The sequence below is a fragment of the Haemaphysalis longicornis genome, unplaced genomic scaffold (assembly GCF_048455015.1).
Source record: "Haemaphysalis longicornis isolate Haplotype H1 unplaced genomic scaffold, Haemaphysalis longicornis Haplotype H1 scaffold_4, whole genome shotgun sequence".
Lineage (NCBI taxonomy): Eukaryota > Metazoa > Arthropoda > Arachnida > Ixodida > Ixodidae > Haemaphysalis > Haemaphysalis longicornis.
This window is the reverse complement of record NW_027526361.1, coordinates 149,466,335-149,485,427: the sequence shown is the minus strand read 5'-3', so window position 1 is coordinate 149,485,427 and position 19,093 is coordinate 149,466,335. Positions and strand designations below refer to the sequence as shown.

Here is a 19,093-nt window from a genome sequence, read left to right as displayed (position 1 = left end):
CGCGGGGGGGGGGGGAGGCTCCGGAATAATTTTGACCGCCTGGGGATCTTTAACGTGCCCCGAAATCTCGTACACACGGGCGGTTTTGCTTTTCGACTCCGTCAGAAAAGCGGCCACCGCGACCGGGAATCGAACCCGCGACCTCGTGCTCAGCAGCGCTACGCCTTAGCCACTGAACAGCCGTGGCGGCTACGGCAGCTTAATTGAGCGGTTTCAATTGGCGCACTGAGGACATTAAGAATTTTCTTCGTAACAAAGAAAAGCCATCATTTTGAGTCAGTAGGTTATCAAAAACTGTCTCTCTTTAACGTTAAAAATCCGGCTGTTGGTTCAGGATTTCAAGAAAATAAAAGAAGCCATAACCTTGCACGAGGTTACAGTAGACGGGACCATACTCGCCCAGAGCACTCTTTTTCCTGCCAGCTTTTATCTTGCTCGTTTTAATTTACCGTGACACCAGCTAGCTTTTGGCCACTCATTCTAACCAACTTTAATAAGACGTACAGTCGAGGGCAAACGAAATATGAACGCGAAAATATGAATCAAAACACACAGATGGCGCGATTTGTTCCGTACAAGAAATATTGCTGCGCGGCTTCATTACAGTAACTAAGATTGAAAATGTGTCTTTCAAAATACATTGCAAGCGAGCCATTATTTATTTCCACTGCCCAAATTCTTTGACATTGCGTGCTGTAGTTGATATTTTCGTGTTCTCATTTCCTAATTTTCCTATCTCCCGCATACAATTGCCACAGTGGGTAAATGAGTGTTCACGTAAACGAAATCGTTGATCAAGAGCTAAGCGTTGTCTGTTTTGGACAGGCATACATGGTTGAGAGTACACTAGATGTTCGGTTATTTCTTCTCTTCCGCGACCCACGAAAGGTTGCCTTTGTAGGTAGAAATTGTATGCGGGTATGTTTTTTGCCTCTCAAAAGCCTTGTGACGCTGTAGGCGGCCGATGAGGTGGAGCGGCCGAGCCCACGTTTATTACGGTTGCGTTGGCTGCGCCATGGACATGACGAGGGGCGTAGAACGAGGGTGCCGTTCCCCAGGTGTGTCTGGGTGCTGAGTGTGTTCCGCTGTGCCAGCTGGCCAATCCGCTGATGATGATGGTGGCGCTTAAGAAGATGATGATGGTGGCGCTACAGGGCTCCCCCCCTAGCGTGAAATACGGTAAAGTGACGAATGTAAATGACAATGCACGAAAATGCACCATGCACAATGTACAGGTATGTACAATTTGTCCGTAGTCAGGAAGAGTTCGTGGGCAGTCAGTGGTCAAGGGGTAGGGGTTGAATAAACGCACGGTCCTGGTCGTCGGCGAGGTAGCGTCCGGGATGTGGGGAAACCTCTGGTGGACGAGGCTGGGAGTGGAGGATGGGACGAGTTGGTGTGGAGTGTAGCAGCCCCCGAGAAAAAGTGGCGTGAGCCGCGGCCATGGTGCAGAAGAAATGGCAATGCTCTGAGAGTTGGCGCTGCACAAGCAGGCTCTGGCGATGCGTGCACATCGTCGTTCGGCAGCCGGTTCGACGAGGCTGACGTCCTTGTCGTGGAATTGTCGAGCGCGGTTTCAGGCGCAGAATCGTTGCGGAGGTTCGTAGTCGTAGTGAGTCCGTGGTATGACGACCCCGCGGAGCGCGACGACAGCAAGACACCCGAGTGCCGGAGCGCCGACGAGTATTTGCACGAATCCGAAGTCGCCGTCGACCGTACACGAGCCAAGGGTGTTGGGCAAGGCGCCAGTGACGGCTTGGGGGCGTGCACTGATGGAGCCCCTGCGACGTAACTCGCTTTGACGACTGTTGCTTAGGACGTCGGTGGCGACGTCGGCGGCGCCGAATAACAGACTTTGTCTGGTCGGGCGATTGTGCGGCCGCGGTCTGGTCATCCTGGACGTCGCGGTTTACGGGGCGCTCTTGGGGCACGTGATGTAGAGCAGTGACCGCGGCTGTGTTGTTGGTGTTCGCGGACAGGGCCACAATGTACGATTCACCCGAGACAGGCTGCGATTGCAGTGGAGCTGGGCATTGCGTCAACGTCGTGGTGCACTTCATGTGCAACGCTGGTGAAGCAGGCGACGAGATTCGGAAAGATAGCACGGTCACGCAGCCAAGGCGCTCACCAGAGCCCCCAGCCTGGAGTAGAAGAAGCGGTCAAGGCGAGCGGTGGCAAGTGGGTTTGTGCACCAGACTTAACAACGTGTGGGACTGCGCCATGGTGTTGCATCGAGTTGGCTAAGTGAAACGCCAATTCGGAAGTGCCGCAAGTCGTAGTCGAGGCTCGCGCTTGTTGGTCAGGCGAGGGTGGACCTGCCGGCGACGTGTAATCCACGGATGCCGTTGGAAGGCGTGGTGGTGTGGACAAAGGCGTTCCTATACCGTAGTGGTTTAGGACAGCGGCCTTCAAGTCGTCATACGCACCGAGTCCTGGGGTCGGCAGCTGGATCTGCTCAATGAGGTCAGCAGGTAGCTTCTATGGTGTCAAGAGGTACCTGATTTCCGGGGAGCAGATGTCATTTACGTAAAAATGGCCCTCCAAGATGACGAACCATGCAGCGTGGTTTGAGATGGCGTCAAACGGAATCAGCAAGGGAAGGTCGGGTAAGGCGGGGAACGTTCTTCGCGTGCCGTCGTCCGCGTTGTGTCTGGGGAAGCAGGGTCTCGAAGCCATGGCGAAGCCGCTTGTCGGGTCACCAAATTGTAGGCGGCCGATGAGGTGGAGCGGCCGAGCCCACGTTTATTACGGTTGCGTTGGCTGCGCCATGGACATGACGAGGCGCGTAGAACGAGGGTGCCGTTCCCCAGGTGTGCCGGGTGCTGAGTGTGTTCCGCTGTGCCAGCTGGCCAATCTGCTGATGATGATGGTGGCGCTACAACGCTTTAAACTCGAAGAAATTGAGTGTGAACATCAAATATCCCAAATGGATGATGATGATGGTGGTTATGTGGAGGAGGAGGGGCAGGAGTAGGAGGAGCAGGAGGATCAGGAGGAGGAAGAGGAGGTAGCCTTTATTGTAGCCGGAACACTGTACGTGGAAGTGGGAGTGCAAGGTGGGGTGTTCGCAGCTTGGGACATTTTGAAGATGGAGGATACGACCATCGAATGTATTTGAAACACGATGATGCGGTAAAGAGTTACGGCTACGGAGAGCTCATCACTCAATCCTAATGTGTCGTTCCAGTGCTATGCAGAAGCTGAACGAGAAGGACAGCTGGCGGCGTGTGATCGGGCTCAAGGCCATGATAACCCACAAGGAGGCAAGTTCGCACTTCGCTGTACCATAGCGGTTCCAATTGCGCAGTGAATCTTGCGTAAACATAGTTATTGGCTATAAACTGTGAGCCATAGTTGTCCATGCAACTGGCTGGAATAAAACTTTTCATGGGTATGTAATCTTATCAGCGGACCAACCCCGTGTAATTCATTTCGAGGTGGTTTCAATGAAAAATGAGGTAGAGCCGTTTTCGACAACCAGGCGCCGTCAGTATAGAGCTTATGTAGTTACACAGAAATGGCTCTCCCTAACTATGTGAAATTCCGCGGTGAAGTCACTAATTAGGAGAGGTAACAAAAAGCTTAATTTAGTACGCCCCCTGGTATATTGGCACGCTCAGGTGTCGTCGTGTACTACCGGATGTGCTATATAAAGACCTTTTGTATCCCGTTGTCAGAAATTCGCCGATATGAAGTGATAAAAAAATGTCGGTTTAACACACGTTAGATACGACAGCGGTATCAGGACCGTCGTAGTGGTGGCTCCGAATTAATGTGAACCACCTGTTGTGTTTAACGTGCACCAAAATCTCTACTCACGGGGGTTGTCGCTTTTCGCCTCCCTCTCAAAAGCAGCAACCGCAGCCGGCATTAAATCAGTGTCCTTGGGATCACCAGCACCATGCCTTAGCCACTGAGCCCCCACATTAGGCCAAGTACATCGTGGGATAAGAATGTTACGAGCACCTTATGCGAAACAGGTGCACCATAATGTGGCAATACACGTAATTAACCTCACTCGTTTGACTAATAAGCATCCTTTCGGCGATTTCAGGGCGCTTATAATGCATTTGCGACTGTCCTATACTACGCTCAAATATGGTTCCGTGTTGAAGCCTTCGTTTACTCGTAAATTGTGCTAAGGTAATTTTTCTTCGCCTGGGTCGATTTGTTGCTCTGTGTTCTTGAAACAATATTGTGTAATTGTAAACAAAGCAGCAGGTTGTCTACTACTTCACGTGGTCTTGCTATGTGTACGTTTTTTTTTTTTCAATGAAGAAAATTTCTTAGCTCGACAGGTCGAACATTCGCGTCCCCTGCACACATACAGACGGCAAAATGGATGCAGGTGAACAACTTAAAAAGCGGTTATTGACTGGACAGGAAGAACGAGTATATTTTAAGCAGGGTGGGACTGAACACAGGGGCCTCTGACTTTCGACACTGGCAGGCAATCTCAACACCCCAAAACTTCGCGATTTCATCCGACTGAAGGTGGACCTAGTAAATGCCTTTTGTACTTTGACTTTAAAACCTGTTTTTGGGACGTGTAGCGAGACGTGCAGCACTAATTAAGTAAGGATAATTACGGAAGTAAATCTCAGGCGAGTAGTAAAGAATATTCTAACCTAGTATACTCTGATTGGCGGTGCAGGAGAAAATATGTCCCTTTAACGAGTGACGGACAAAAGAAACTAACGCAAAGAGAAAATATCACAAGTAGCCGTACTAAAAGCCTTATGGCCTTCGGCAAGTAAATGTGCCTAAGGGAGGGCCACGTAGTAAGGTATACTTGAGTAATTAGAGCTTGCTATTTAAAGAAATAGAAATTAGCAGAGTAGGACAGGTTGTTGCACTCAACTTCGTCTTCGCTTAGCGAACAGAGCGCCAATATATTTTGTGTCAGTAACGTAAAGAAGGAACATACGCTAACGAAAAACGAGGGCGACAATAATGAATTTACACCTTCGGCAATTTTGCATGGTTCCTGTCGTCATCACCCCATACCAAATAAGTGCTCGGTGTCCTCGCAATTTTCTTGTGCTGCTCCGGTATGTAGTAAAAACGTTCCTTTGTTTTTACCACTGACTGTAACTTCTACATGAAACAGTGGCTCAGCTGACGTTTTAACCTGTGGATAGCCCGTGAAGTCGAGCCCTTTCGGAAATATCGCCTGATCTTTCTGAAACTTTAATTCCCACAGGTGCTGCCCCTGGTCGCGATTATGTCTGTTGCCGTGGTCGGGTGCTCTTGCTTCTGCCTCTACACATTGAACAAGCCGGACGTCATGTGAGTGCTGGGGCTGGTATTAGTCGGTCCAGGGCTTCTGACTAGGCGACCAGGTTAGAGGAAGCACCAAAGGTGAATCTCTAGGTGGAGAAAATTTGACACACATCTTAGAAGCAGCCACACAGCCACGAAGGAAACTTGTAGAACATCTTACAGAAATTTTGTGGCTTCAAAAAAGAAGTCACAGACAAGGAAGAATTCTACACGAACTCCCACCTTTCGGTGAAAGTGTTCCACATGGATGCAAGGTTATTTTTAGAGGTATTTTTTGCGTACAATTTCTAATGTGCGGATGGGGAGCTTTTAAGGCAACCATGAAGTTTGATGATGTTTGTTTCCCTGAAGTCCAGTGTCGATTAGAAACCGAATCGCCTGTTCTCCGTTTGATTTCGGAGGGCTCTTAGCAGGGAGATGGTGTGAAGTTCTTGGGGATGGTTCGATTTCCCGAAGTTGAGGTGATTCGATTTGATGAAGGGACAATAAAAGACTTATATTATTTATTATAGTAGGGTATCTGCACACACAATAAAAAGCAAAACTTCCAGCTGCAGTTGAACGCTAGCTGTAAGGGCGTATTTGAGTGCTTCAAACTCCGTATAACTCTTCTCTTGCCAACGATCTCCTATTCAGAATCACGTGATTCAAACATGACAGAACACTATACTCGGGATGTGGTGGTGGGAGGAAAGCAAGGCTCACACAAAGGCAGTGTGAGAGCAAGTTTCTGTCATTATTTGTCACTCTTTTGTTTCAAAAAGCCGAAAGGTTAGTTGTTACGTTCACCATAACATCTACAGAATACTACGAGTACCGAACGGAGTGCGACAACTATATTTTGCCAAAAACCCGGATTTTCTCACACACCCAAGAGGACTGATGTAAATAAGAAATATCATCTGGTTTTTTAAAGCAGGTGTTATGTTGGGTAAACAACCACTCTTCTTATTTTCCTTGTTACGATCGAATATATCGAGGTGGTGAGCAAATAGCATTGGAAAAGAAGGGGCGAAAATGAAGGGTAGGGGACGATGCAGGACTCAGAAAATTTCGTGCGGTCTTTTGACACCGGTACACCCCTCCTGAATACCCCCCTGGTGAGTAATACCAAAGCATCGAAAAATGGAAAAGATCGTCTCTGGTGCCCGTTGAGTGATGATAGAAAATAATGAAGAGCAGCGATAGTGCTAATAGAGAGGGCGCCCGGGTGTAGAGGCGATTTTCTCAATTTCGCGGATTTCGTGCAGTTTGAGAAAGCTGCGATAGCAGTCAGCGAACATGGAGAAAGCTCCAGGTAACCACATCAGACAGGGGCCGCATATTTACCTCTCAAATTATGTCAGGGCTTGGTTTAACACCGAATACATAGCAAGCTTGTTGCACATACTATAGAATGATGCACTACCAGTGAGATAGCCCGCATCCACTGGTCGCTGTGAAAGATAACTATACCTGTCAGAGAATATGACTAACACGAGAAGGAGGATCTCTCTATTCAGTGGCGCTTATTGTTCGGAGACGGGGATGCGGTTAGGCCTGTTCGCCTTCTAAAACACGTTGCATCCCTCCCAGCAGGATGAAACGGAAGACGTCCGTTACGCATCATCTGCGCGTCGTAACGCTCGAAGTCTCCGCAGGACTTGTGGAAGTTAGTGAAACATGACGCTCTCCTGTGACTAGATTTTCTTTGAATTCGTCTGGTTCTGTTTCTTGGGCACGATCGGAAGAGGGTGGGCAAGCTGAGGGGCAATAGCAGAATTTCGGTGGTTGGGTGCATTAGTATAAAAAAGATACAAAAAGCGGATTAGAGCTGATTTGTGCGGTAACAAGTTTTGTATTTGAACCGGTATCTTAAAAATGCCGGAAAAATTGTCGATTTCACTCAAAAGAGTCCCGCAAGTTGTGCTATCGACAATGTCACAGAATGACAATATAATGATGGAATGTGTGGAAGTTAGATGTGACGAGATCTTGCATATCAAGTAAATGAGGAATAGGGCCTGCACAATGGAATTAGGCACTGCAACTCGTCATGCAGGCAATTTGCTTCGTTCGTCTTTGCGTCCAAGGCTTGTATTTTTCTTCGTTCTTTCTCACGACACAGCTCGTCGGTACAAGCAGCCGAACGATGCAATGGTTGTTTGCTTAATTTCCACACTTTGTCGAAGTGATTGGCAGTAATTAAGACTGTAGCTAAGCTGCTTTCAAAATTTCGAGTAAATAAAATTGTGCCAAATCAACAAACTCACTGTTTTTACTTGCTCTACAACTGCCACAAACCATTTCATGAGGCCACTGTAGAGTTATTACTCCTTTTCGTTGTCATCCCGCTACCACGACGCCTCTAGCATAACATCAATGTTTACACGCCAAACTAATATTATAACAAAAATATGCTATGAAAGTATCGCTTTCACTTTCAAAATAGACTAACTCTTTCTGCGAAGGGGGCCAAAATACCGTATGAACACGGTCTTGCATATGATGCGCCGTCACCGCTATTTATCTTGAGCATGCGTGAAAGTACTGCTTGTGCGAGGTATTTCATGCTGAGAACATCAGATTCGCTTGTATACTTTTGGATTGTTCTGATATGAAAGACCGTGTACATGATTTGGAACGCGGCCTGCGTACAATGCTGCCTTACGTAAGTGGTTCTTTGACTGGTCCGCTTGCTTTTATGCTGACAGAGTGTACATACCTGGGCTCTCCTTCGTAGCCGTACAGGTATTTGTAGGGTGGCTGTCGAATGTTCTTCTTGGTGACATCGCAGACCAATTCTTATCATACGTGGTTTCTCTGCTTGTCTGAGTAAATCACAGGGATCAGCGAGACAACATTGTTATGTTTACCAGTTGCATAAAGGGCGCATGCATGTGGTAATATCTGTCTGCATCATCTCTGAAATGATAATTTCCACACAACGGTTTCCTTGCAGGCTAAGCCGTGCCGATGAGATACCGTCCTGGATGCGCTATAACGCTGACAAAAGGCAGAAGGTACGAGATTATTTCTCCAGTTTATTCCAATATTACACGTTACAATATCATAGGGACCCGGCCTCAAACAAATGGTGTTTCATGCTGTGTGAGCCGCAGATGCAGTTATGTTTGCACTGGGCGTATTTTGCGTGTGTTTAGAGTGCTTGAAATTGCCGGAGTCGTCGCACAAGAAAAGCGTTATGCGCTCGAACTGCAAAACACTGTCCCACAAACTGCGTTGCTGCAACGGGACCGGGCGTGCTTGACATGTTGCGGCGTGTGCAAGGGTCATTTTCGTGGTTTGGTCCATATGGCACGAATATAACATGGACGCTTATAGTGTGAGACGTTACAGAGGCATAAGCGGGTATATTATGGTACGCAGAAAAAAAATCACCTAGACAGTTCATACGTGAATATAAGATGTTCGGAACCACAATCCTGTGTTCACTTCGGTTCAAGTTTTCCGGGCCCTTGCTTTCAGCATTTTTAGTGCAGAACACTTTAGGGGCTTGCCTTGTCATCGTAGCTCGCCCCAAGGCGTACAATCGTCACGGCGTCCACATCAGCTTCGAAAAACAAGCGCTTTATATAGACCTAACCGCTCGAAACTCGTGAATCGCTAGCGTTTGCCATACATCTCACCTTTGTTTAGCGTACAAAAAACTGCAGCTACAATTGAGGCAAAATACATGCAAAAATTCGGCAGCCCCCGCGTTAATTTCGTCAGGAATGCTCGCTGGTTTCATTTTTACGATAATAAGCGGAACAAACCGTCAATGCAAGAAAAACATGGCGCGCTCCAAACTGCGGAGTAAGGCGCCGGCACGTGCGGAATGAAAAGCAAGCACAAAAAAAAACTCCTGCTCGTGCTATTTCAAGGCGGGGGGCGCGCAGGCACTGCGAAGGAGGAAAATTTGAAAGAGCGTTGGACCAACCTATGTTTAATTCATCAGGAGAGGAGTGAGGCAGGGCGGCCAACAGCGTGATGGTTTGTAGCAGTCAGCCGTTCACGACGCCAGAGCCCATTATGGCGGATCACTGCTCTGGCTCTGCACTTCCGACAGCTTTCACGTTGAGTGAAAGGTTTTAAATTTTACATACACAGATACCGCGTATATACCTGACGGTTCAGGCTTCGAGACATTACTCCGCGAACATTTCGGCGGTTGTACCACAGTTGAAACTCGATTTTACGAAACCCAATTTTACGAATTGCCCAATTTAACGAACATATTTGGATCCCCCGCGCAGTCGCTCATAGGCTCAATGCATTTATGAACAAGCAATAACAAAACTAACTTCGCCCGCAAACTGGACTCAACGAAGCATTTCGGGAAAAATCGTGGAGAGCAACCCGGCCCTTCATCGTTGTAAATTGTTTCCGAAATTCTGGCTTGCACACTCCTACTTCTGAGGCTGCGTTGGGCTCCACAAGACCGCAACACGAGTAGGATTAGGCATCGCCCAGTTGTTGGGGAGAGCTTCATCGGCGTGACGAGTTGGCTGCAGATCAGAACTTTGACAACTTCGTGAACGCCGCCGCAGACGCGGATTTTGACACAACAGAAGTTCTGGACGACGAGGAGATAGTAGAGGTTGTTTCCTACGCTCACGAGGAGTTGGAAGATGCGAATGATTCGGTTACTGTTGAAGCTCCCGTGCCCACACCAAGACAGGTGATGGACGCCGTCGACCTTCTGAGGCGGTTTGTTGGGGCACGCGAGGGTGCCGCGAACGCTTTGACTTCACTGGCCGGCAATGAGAAGTGTGCGCTCGAGCGCGCGTAGGCGAAAATTACAAGCTTTGTCACTTGGGAATAAATTTGTCGTTCTCTCGATTTTACGAAGTTCCTGATTGAATTAAATAATTCGCTGGTCCCGGTGACTTCGTTAAATCAAGGTCCAACTGTATTAGATCATGTAGAAACCTAGTTACCAAACAATGCTTTTCTGCCCTAAAGACTGACGTATTTTGTCTGTGTCAGCCAGGAAGAGAGACTTATTGGGAATACGGCTTTGTGGGTCTTTGTAAACAAACAATTTATGCCCGCCGATTTCCATATGGAGCAAGCCCAGAAATTTTAGGGATGATAGCTGATTGTTCGGCTACAGGGGGCAGTACCTTTAGAGTTCACTGACCTGCACTAACTAAGGGCCCTCACACATTTCAGCTCTACACTGACGACAAGAACTGGAAGAAGGACGAGCAGGTCATCGAGCTGGAGAAGCTCCGCAAGGAAATCGGCTCCACCCACGGATAAAGTGGACCGCGAAGCAGCTGGGCATCCTCCACAGCGCTACCCAGGTTGTGACTTGGCACCTGTGTCTGCCACTCACCGGCGACTCGTAAAATTGCAACAAAATAAATTCACCCCCCCCCCTCCGCTTTCACTTCGAAACGAGATGCCCGAAAAATGGGAAAAAATGAAAGTTTTTTGGCGTTTTTCTCTCCAAATCACGCACACAAAAAAGAAGCGAGCTTCAAATTGAAAGAGCGTTTTTGTTTTGGTTGCCTGAGGTTCCATAGATAGAGGCGAACATCGTATAACTGCATATACTTCTTACACAAATTGCAACACTTTCAGAGAGCTTAACACAGACGGATGTATTACAGACCAAATATAGTCATCATGCCATCACACCCAATGCAAAACTGCGAATAGACTACCACATAACACCTGATGGAACAGTGGGCGGACGCCAAGCTCTTTTAAGTGCGAATGCACTTCTTAAGCGAGCCTGAATCGTCCGCCGCCGTCGTCCGCATAGCAACAGCTGCGGGTGCGCGCGCTCCTCGTCTTCCTCCTCGTCTTCCCTAGCAACGGGGAGAGATGGGCGCGCGCTACTCTCCTCCTCTCTCCGCTCAGTGGCTGCGGGTGTTGGGCGCCTCCTCTCCACTTCGGGCGGGAGAGCTTTCGCTCGCGTAGCGGGCGCTCCGCATTCCGACGCGTGAGGGCGCTCGTGTAGCCCTCGCCGTAACGGCGGGCGCTACTCTCCTCCTCCTCTCTCCGCTCAGTGACTGCGGGTGTTGGGCGCCTCCTCTCCACTCCAAGATGACGATATCCACCGTAATCGCGCAATCAACAACCGTGCATTCGCACTTACACACTCTCCCCCTCGGGGAAGTGCGAGGGAATTTTTTAGCTAATTGCACGGAAACATTTGCAGATCAGATGAAAATTACGCTTTGTACTTGCAGCTACACAACGAGACAACCGCCCTACTCGAGTGTTTGACAATCCGGTCGGCATAGATGAACCTTCCCCGGCCGAACGCAATCTAGGATCCGCCTGGAATAATCCTCCTGTTCACTTGAGGAAGAGACGTGGTTTTTGCCGTGATTGGCCAGGGTTCTTCCAGCAACACAAGCAGTTATTACTAGGACTCCACTTTCTTTACTGCGAGATGTTGTTTGAAGTCAGTTAACGCAGTCAATACACGTATATGGGTTGTTTGGCATCCTTTGGTTTTGTTTCCCCCACCCAAACCAAAACGTTCAACTAGATTGACTTTTTTTTCTAATACCGCATGAGGAAGAGACGGACGATGGGGGCGTCTAGCCGCACAAATGTGTAATATACGCGTCGCAATCAATGCATAAAATGCACGGACTTTGAAAACCGACAGTAGCATGGCTTACATCACCATCTCCATTGCCGTGACAATAAAGTATTCGATAAAATCGCACATGACCTGATCACCGTAGTCTGTCAGTAATATTACGACTTGAGGCACCGCTAAAGGCGCCGCAGTTTTTATTCTGTTATCAGTGTTTTTCCAGTCCGACGTAAAATAAAGCCGTCATACCCCTTTTTTTTTGCTTTTGTTCAGTTTGAGCAGCAATAGAGGGTTACCGTAGGATCTATCAAACGGCGGGGGGGAACCTAATTTGGCTATAGTTTCAAAGTTTGCGCCACAATGCAGAGTTTTAGTGGAATAACAAACGCCATAAAACGGGCTGAATTTTTCACCAGTTTTTAACGGCACAGATGTCTAAGATTCATCTTGGTTCGTTGGCATCCGAAAAAAAAAAAAGATACCGAGAAAAAACCGGCATGAGGCACCCGGCACGCCGTTCGCGCAGTGGCTTTAGTAAAGAATACCGACCCTACGTGAGCGTACGACTGGTGAGTACCACCCCTCGGTGTCCGGGCTTGCGCGTTGGAGTGCGCCGCGTGGGGAGCTCCTGCTTTAGTCGCCGTCACCGCCGTCGTCGTCGTCGTGTAGCGACCAGTCCGCCACGGGTCCGCCGCGCCGAAGACGGCGACGACAAATCTCACGCCCCGTCTTCACAATCCACACTTGGGGACCCCCACCGGACCAGCTGACGAAGAAGAGCAGGTCTACTCAGACGAGCACGCGCTACAAGAGGATTCGTCCTACGCGGCTGTGTCGTCGAAAATCGACGATGAAAACACTGTATCTACGTTTTTGGTCTCTGCTTTATATTTGCTTCCAAAAGGGCTTCGCACTTCCGGGTGCGGCTGCTCCCTCTCTCCTAGGATCCCCAGTAAGTGTGCGGAGAAGCTAGGTCGAGCCGAAGCTTCGTTGTTTTGCTTCAACTAGTGCAAGCTGCGCCCATTTTTCTGCTCAGAAAATCGGCCACAGGTGTATAAAAGTGAAGGTTCCAGGAAGTCAAGCGGTGATATTCCAGTAGCCGATGAACCAAGATATGCCGTAGCCAAGTGACAAAAATGGCTTCGCTTGTAATGCTTCCCACGCCATTCTTCTGAAAAGAGTACTGACAGTAAATTTCTCGCTTTCAGTTTTTATGCTGTAAAGAATACCTATTGGCCCAGTAATTACGAAAATTGAACCGAAAGCCGTCAGCCGCGAACATAGAATTATAGCACGTTTACTGCAACCAGTTTCAAATTCGGTCGCCGCGCGGGAAAATGGCCGTTCGAAGGCCTGCCTGCAAGCGGGCCAGTCTTACGTCACGGTCTCACCCGTGACGTCAGGGACGTTCGCCGCATCGTCTGCTACGATTGCACGTGGTCCGAACTCGCCCGCGCAGTCGACATGTCGTCTGAATTGTCAGACTCGAATGAGTCGCTGCCACCCGACAGACACAACAACTTTATTTGGTCATATCGTTTGAAAACAGCGCGGACGACGGGACGGAGCAAGTAATAGACGACACAAGCGCTGACGAACAACTGAGCGATTTAATTCGCAAGAAAATATATACATGAAAAACTAGGGGAAGAGAAGGAAAAAATACGAAATAAAATTTTGACAGAAAAAGGTGATAGCTACTGATTAGTAAGTATGACAACGACAATCTTTCGCCGCGTGACGATTTGAAGACAACTAGTCACGTAGGTACGCGATTTCCTTATCCAACAGTGCCACGGATGGTTCGCTGATACAGTCGCTCCCTTTCCTCTTGATTTGGAAGGCCTCTAAGATCTCCCTCTCCCTCCGTCCGCGGTAAGAGGTCAGTGTGGCGCATTCAGTGAACCGAGGGTTGCAGCCGCACGAGGCGCAGTGTGCTGACAGCATGCCACCGGTAGAAGACCTGACTTTGTTGGCATGCTCCCTCAAACGTTCATTCAGGCAGCGGCTTGTTTGTCCTATATAGGAGCGTTTTCACGACAGCGGAATCTCGTACACGACGTTACTCACACAATCGACGTAACGTGTCTCGTGTTTTTTGACGCACGCTGGTGATCTGCTGCTTTGTGCTTTAACACGCTTACACAGGCGGCTCAGTTTCTTCGGAGCAGAAAACACAAGCCGTACGCCCGCTTTGCCAACAATCTTGTTGAGCGCATGGCTCACTCCATGGACGTACGGGATGACGGCTGTCTTGTGTCGTTCTGGTTGAGGGCACTTCTCCGGAGCCTTCGAAGTGAGTTCGCGTAGCAGCTTAGTTGCCAAGGCACGCAGGAGGTCCGTCGGATACGCGGCACACCTCAAACGGCCAGCTTGCGCCTCAAAACTCTGTTGTGCACGGTGTGGGCAGGACCTCTTCAGGGAATTTCTTACCACACTGGTGGCAACTCCCCTGTTGACCAGCTTCGAGTGTGCTGAGCTGTATGGTAATAGGCCCTTTTGGGACCTAGGAGCATACTCCCAGCAGGTGAGCTCCTCCTCAAAATGCAGGCTGAGGTCCAGCAATCTTATCTGGCCGTCCGTGGGCAGTTCCATGGTCAAGGTGAAAGCCGCGAGGAGCGATTGGTCAGGCGATTCGGCCGGCGATGTCTTCGCCGTCGTCCGTTTTTTAATATCACTGCGGCTCGAACCGGCGCAGACCATGGTAGCAACAGATTGTCGCCACTCCTATAATAAATCTGATCGCGAAAAAGAAGTTCCACATGAGAGAAAGTAGATGTTAGTGTGTTGAAAAATTGTGCTAGGGGTTGTTATCAGCGCTGAATATAAAAGCGGCGTTCAGATATTTGCCGCGATGGTAAGCCTACGCTGACCGACAGCGGAGGTTCGGCGCTCCGATCCAACACTGAGGCACCACGGTGCGGCGAGCGGCCGAAAAATGCCGCCACCAGCGCGCTAGAATCAAAACAGGCCACGGCAGATGTCTTGGTCACCGATCGCTGAAACGGAAATTATCGCCAAAATAAAGCTCCTTATGCGAAAAAGGGATGACAGTGTGGTGAAAAGTTGTGTAAGGGATGGTCAATCGCAGATGTACAGATACCAGCCATCAAATAGTCGCCACGATACTAAGCGTAAAGTTCCAAACACCCAAGCTGACCCAAGCAACGCCTAGCCCGCTGTCTTGGGCGACAGTTCTTGCGGCCGCCGCCGCGCACGAACTCAGTCCACGTTTAGCGCTGAATGTCGTCGCGTGGAAAATAATGCATCTTGGTGTCGTCGTCGATTTGCTCGGACAGGCTTCCACGAGCAGTACTTCGCATACCGCGAGCTTGCCATAGCACAACTTGGGCGAGATCGGCGACGGACACGCCGCGTCCCCGATGGTGCGCGTCGACATCGCCCACAACGCGGTGCCGGCACCATGCAGTTTTCGGCACCCGTGCAAGGGAACACCATGCGCCGGACACGAACTGAAGAGCAAAGACGTCGAACACGCAAAGTTTACAAGCATTGCTGACACAGCTACGCCCACGTCTCCTGCCCAAACGAATACCACCGACACCAGCAGCACAGGATATCGTTTCCGGTTCTGAAAACGAATATATGACGTCACCCTGAACCGGCCAGACACGCCGGCCGATGTTTCGTCACGCCGATAGCGATTTTGCTAGTGCTGCCGATTTGTGGAAACTCGCGGCCGGGACAATCAAAATGGATTGTAGATGTGATTCCGGCCTCGGACCGCTGCAAAAAGTTCTGTGAGGCATCTGTACAAACTACTGAAGCCAATTATGTCATTTTTTAGGCGTCAAAATTTGGTGTCAGTACTCCTTTAAGTATAAAACTAAATCGCCGTAATGTTTTATACGCATGAAGGGGCTCAGCGGTTCTAATTAACGCGGCCGGCGAAGACGCGATTCGTACGCTTTCCCGGTATTGTCGAATTATGGAGAATTTTCAAGCGAAGCGTGTATTGGCTGACTTGCGCCGCCTGTGGTGGCGTGCCAACTTTATCCATTGGTGGGGTGGTGCTGATGATGCCCTTGAAGTGTTTGCGTTGAACCCACTCGGGGTAATTGGCAATGGATAACGTGGTAACGTGCCCCTCAAAAAGCTGATAGACGAAATTAGAGATTGACATCATCTTGCGGATTTTCCGTCTCGCGCGCAGCTCTCGCTCACCGCACTCACACGTGTCTCGCAATATCACGGCACAATGCGAGCCAATAAGTGTCAACACTCGCAACACGCCATATAGCCGGTGGGTAGATCGCTCTGGAGTGGAAGTTCCCTTTCTAGCTGAAAAAGGCCATACTCTTCCGTATAGTTTCGACAGCAGACATTCCTGACATAATTTGGCGGAAGTTCTACGTGGTTCCCATACCTAAAAACATGGGCCCCAACCGCTACCAAGGCAGATGCCAGGCACGAGCGGACTTCATACGCCGCACGTGATCCCCCAAGGACAACACAGTGTACGTGGACGCTGCAAATAAGATCCAAGTAAATCTTTAATTCACAGCGCAAACAGGAAACGAGCACTATACGGATAGCACGACACACAGGCGCTGACTAACAACTGAAGTTTATTGCTGTGACGTCTGGCATATAAATACAGCAGAAATCAAGGCAACAAAGAAATCGGCACATAACAATTGAAAATAAAATATAACAATTCCTCCACGACATCACTACCACCATGAGCTTACAAACCGTCTAGATAGTTGATGTCTTTTGATGATAGCGTGACAGAAGCGATGCTTACACACTTTTCTTCTCTTTTTGCTATCTTATGAGCCTGAATAATTTCCCTCGTCAGTTTATGCTTATTTCTACACAATATTGCGGTAAAACTGAATATAGGCTCGCACCCAGGACAGTCCCTACAATGTACTCCTAGATGGCCGCTTTTGCTTCTTTCCACGTTGTAACTGTGTTTCTTTAGCCTATAATTAACACATCTCCCCGTTTGCCCGGTACATTCTCTGCCACACAATAAAGGTATGCTGTATGCTACGTTTGTGGCACATGGGATGAGCTGTCTTTGGTGCTTCTTCCTACAAACCTCAGAACTTGGGGTATCGCTGTTCACGTGTCTACATAGTCTAGAAAATGTATCTGGAGCTGAAAAAAAAACACTTACATCGGCACGCTTGGCAATTCTTTTTACATTAGGCGACACTGTATGTATGTACGGGAATACTGCAACCTTCCCTTTCTTTTTGTTATTCCGATCATTTTTTTTGCCTAGTCTTGATTTTCTTCAACAAACCTCCGGCAACGGACATTAATATATATGTCGGATAACCTGGATTAATTAAGCGATTAACCGGATGGCGACCTGTTAGTGTTTCCATGTGTCAAACACAGCACTAATGCGACAACTCCTGACAATTTTTAATGACTGCTTAAAGCCTCTAGTAGTAACCAATGAACTAACCGTTGGAGGAACTAACCTTCCTTTTAATACGAACCTCCAGGCAAGAAGTCGCTTCTTGCGTATGACTCGGCGCATTCGAAACTGGTTAGAAGAGGAATTGCAAACCTGGGCGCGAAAAATTCACTTGTTAAAATATGATGCGCTTTAGTTTCATGGATCAGGTTAGTCGCCTAATTAATGCAGGTTTTCCAAAATATCTATTAACGTCCATTGCCGAAGGTTTGTTGAAGAAAATGAAGACTAGTGAAAAAAAATGATCAGAATAACAAAAAAAGGGAAGGTTGCAGTATTGCTGTACAATACATACGGTGTTGCATAATCTAAAAAGAATTGCCAAGCGTGCCGATGTAAGTGTTGTTTTTTTCAGCTCCAGCTAAAGTTTCCAGGCTATGTAGACGCATGAACAGCGATACCCCAATTTCTGAGGTTTGTAGGAAGAAGCACCAACGACAGTTCATCCCATGTGCCAGAAACGTAGTATACAGCATACCTTTATTGTGTGGCAGAGAATATATCGGGCAAAAGGGGAGATGTATTTTATTATTATATGCCAGACGTCACAGCAATAAACTTCAGTTGTTAGTCAGCGCCTGTGTGTCGTGCTCTTCCTATCGTCCTCGTTTCTTGTTTGCGCTGTGAATTCAAGATTATGGAACACCGAACTCGCCCAAGCATCAACCTTATCCAAGAAAAGGACTCTTGGTGGCGGTCGTCATAGACTCAGACCTGCATATGATCACTTCTGGCTTGCTACGTCATTGTATCGTGATAGACACCTTGGAGCTGGCTCTTGCTCTGGTAACGGCGGAATGCTTGCGGGCGGGCCGAACACTTACAATAATTTCCCATTCATTAGACGCCTGCCGACACTTTCTGAACGGACGAGTAAGCCACCGCACACTCCGCGTAGTCCTCCATTCTAAAGGCAGAGCACTCCAACACCATGTGTAGCGACGTAAGGTCCAACACCGAATCCTGAGGGCCCGGTGCACTCGGCAATGAAGGAGAACTGAGAGGCGGACAGGATAGCTTGAGGATATACTACAAACTGAGCACCGACGATTTCGGCGTCGAAAAATCCCCGAAGAACCCACGAAGAACCCACGCCACGCCCAGAATACTCGGCCACCTTAGCATAATACAGGGGTTATCCGGAAAAGATGCCCCCCGCGGCATGTATCCCTCACGAGGGCAGAAGCCACTGACTGGGTGCGGCTGCAGATAGGCAGGGTCCCAATCTTATACATGCTGAAAAAAATTTATACCACTAGATATGCAGACGCATGTCCATTGCGACGTAGAAAACCAACTCTTTATCACACCACATGCGAATGCCAAAGCACATCAGTTGTCCCCAAAATCAGAAACCCTAATGCGGAGCAATGAGAGGCACTGCTGGCCTCCGATGACCAGATCGGCCTGATTCAGCGGGCATGGAAAGTAGCAGAGGCCGTTGGAGCCCTGGACCGAGGTTATCACCCCTGCACACATCGTTTAGTGCTGGAGCACGTGGTAAAAGAATCCGGTGTAGTGTCACTCAACCACTCAAAAAATACACATAAACGTTATTCCAGACCAGTACCTTTCTAGCGCGACGGGAAGAGGCCGCGCACAGTTTGCTCTGTGGAAGAACCGGCAGCTAATGAGGAACATAAAGGTTCCCGGTAATCGCAGAAGAATGATCAACAATTACGTAAACCAAATAATTCATTTTGGGTAAGCTCTGCTAAATGTTTAGTTGTGGCCGATACATGGTTTTGCGTCTTCATTACGGTCATTCTCTTTTGATCACGGCAGTAGTGTTTTTGGTTCCGTGTTGCGGT

At 48.7% G+C, this 19,093-nt stretch overlaps 1 protein-coding gene across 1 annotated transcript; it reads left to right on the top strand.

Moving 5' to 3' along the window:
* Positions 1-5,207: 5,207 nt before the first annotated feature.
* Positions 5,208-10,641, top strand: LOC144180610 (normal mucosa of esophagus-specific gene 1 protein-like). The gene is made up of 3 exons (XM_077708926.1): positions 5,208-5,289; positions 8,225-8,285; positions 10,441-10,641. The coding sequence occupies exons 1-3, from the start codon at positions 5,225-5,227 to the stop codon at positions 10,528-10,530; spliced, it is 216 nt and encodes a 71-aa protein (XP_077565052.1). The 5' UTR covers positions 5,208-5,224; the 3' UTR covers positions 10,531-10,641.
* Positions 10,642-19,093: the final 8,452 nt, after the last annotated feature.

Bases quoted from the DNA above. Each gene is read 5' to 3' on its own strand.
- LOC144180610 (XM_077708926.1), top strand. From the start codon at position 5,225: ATGTCTGTTGCCGTGGTCGGGTGCTCTTGCTTCTGCCTCTACACATTG. The intron at 5,290-8,224 runs GTGAGTGCTGGG...GTTTCCTTGCAG, and splicing joins TTGAACAAGCCGGACGTCAT to GCTAAGCCGTGCCGATGAGA. The intron at 8,286-10,440 runs GTACGAGATTAT...CACACATTTCAG, and splicing joins ACGCTGACAAAAGGCAGAAG to CTCTACACTGACGACAAGAA.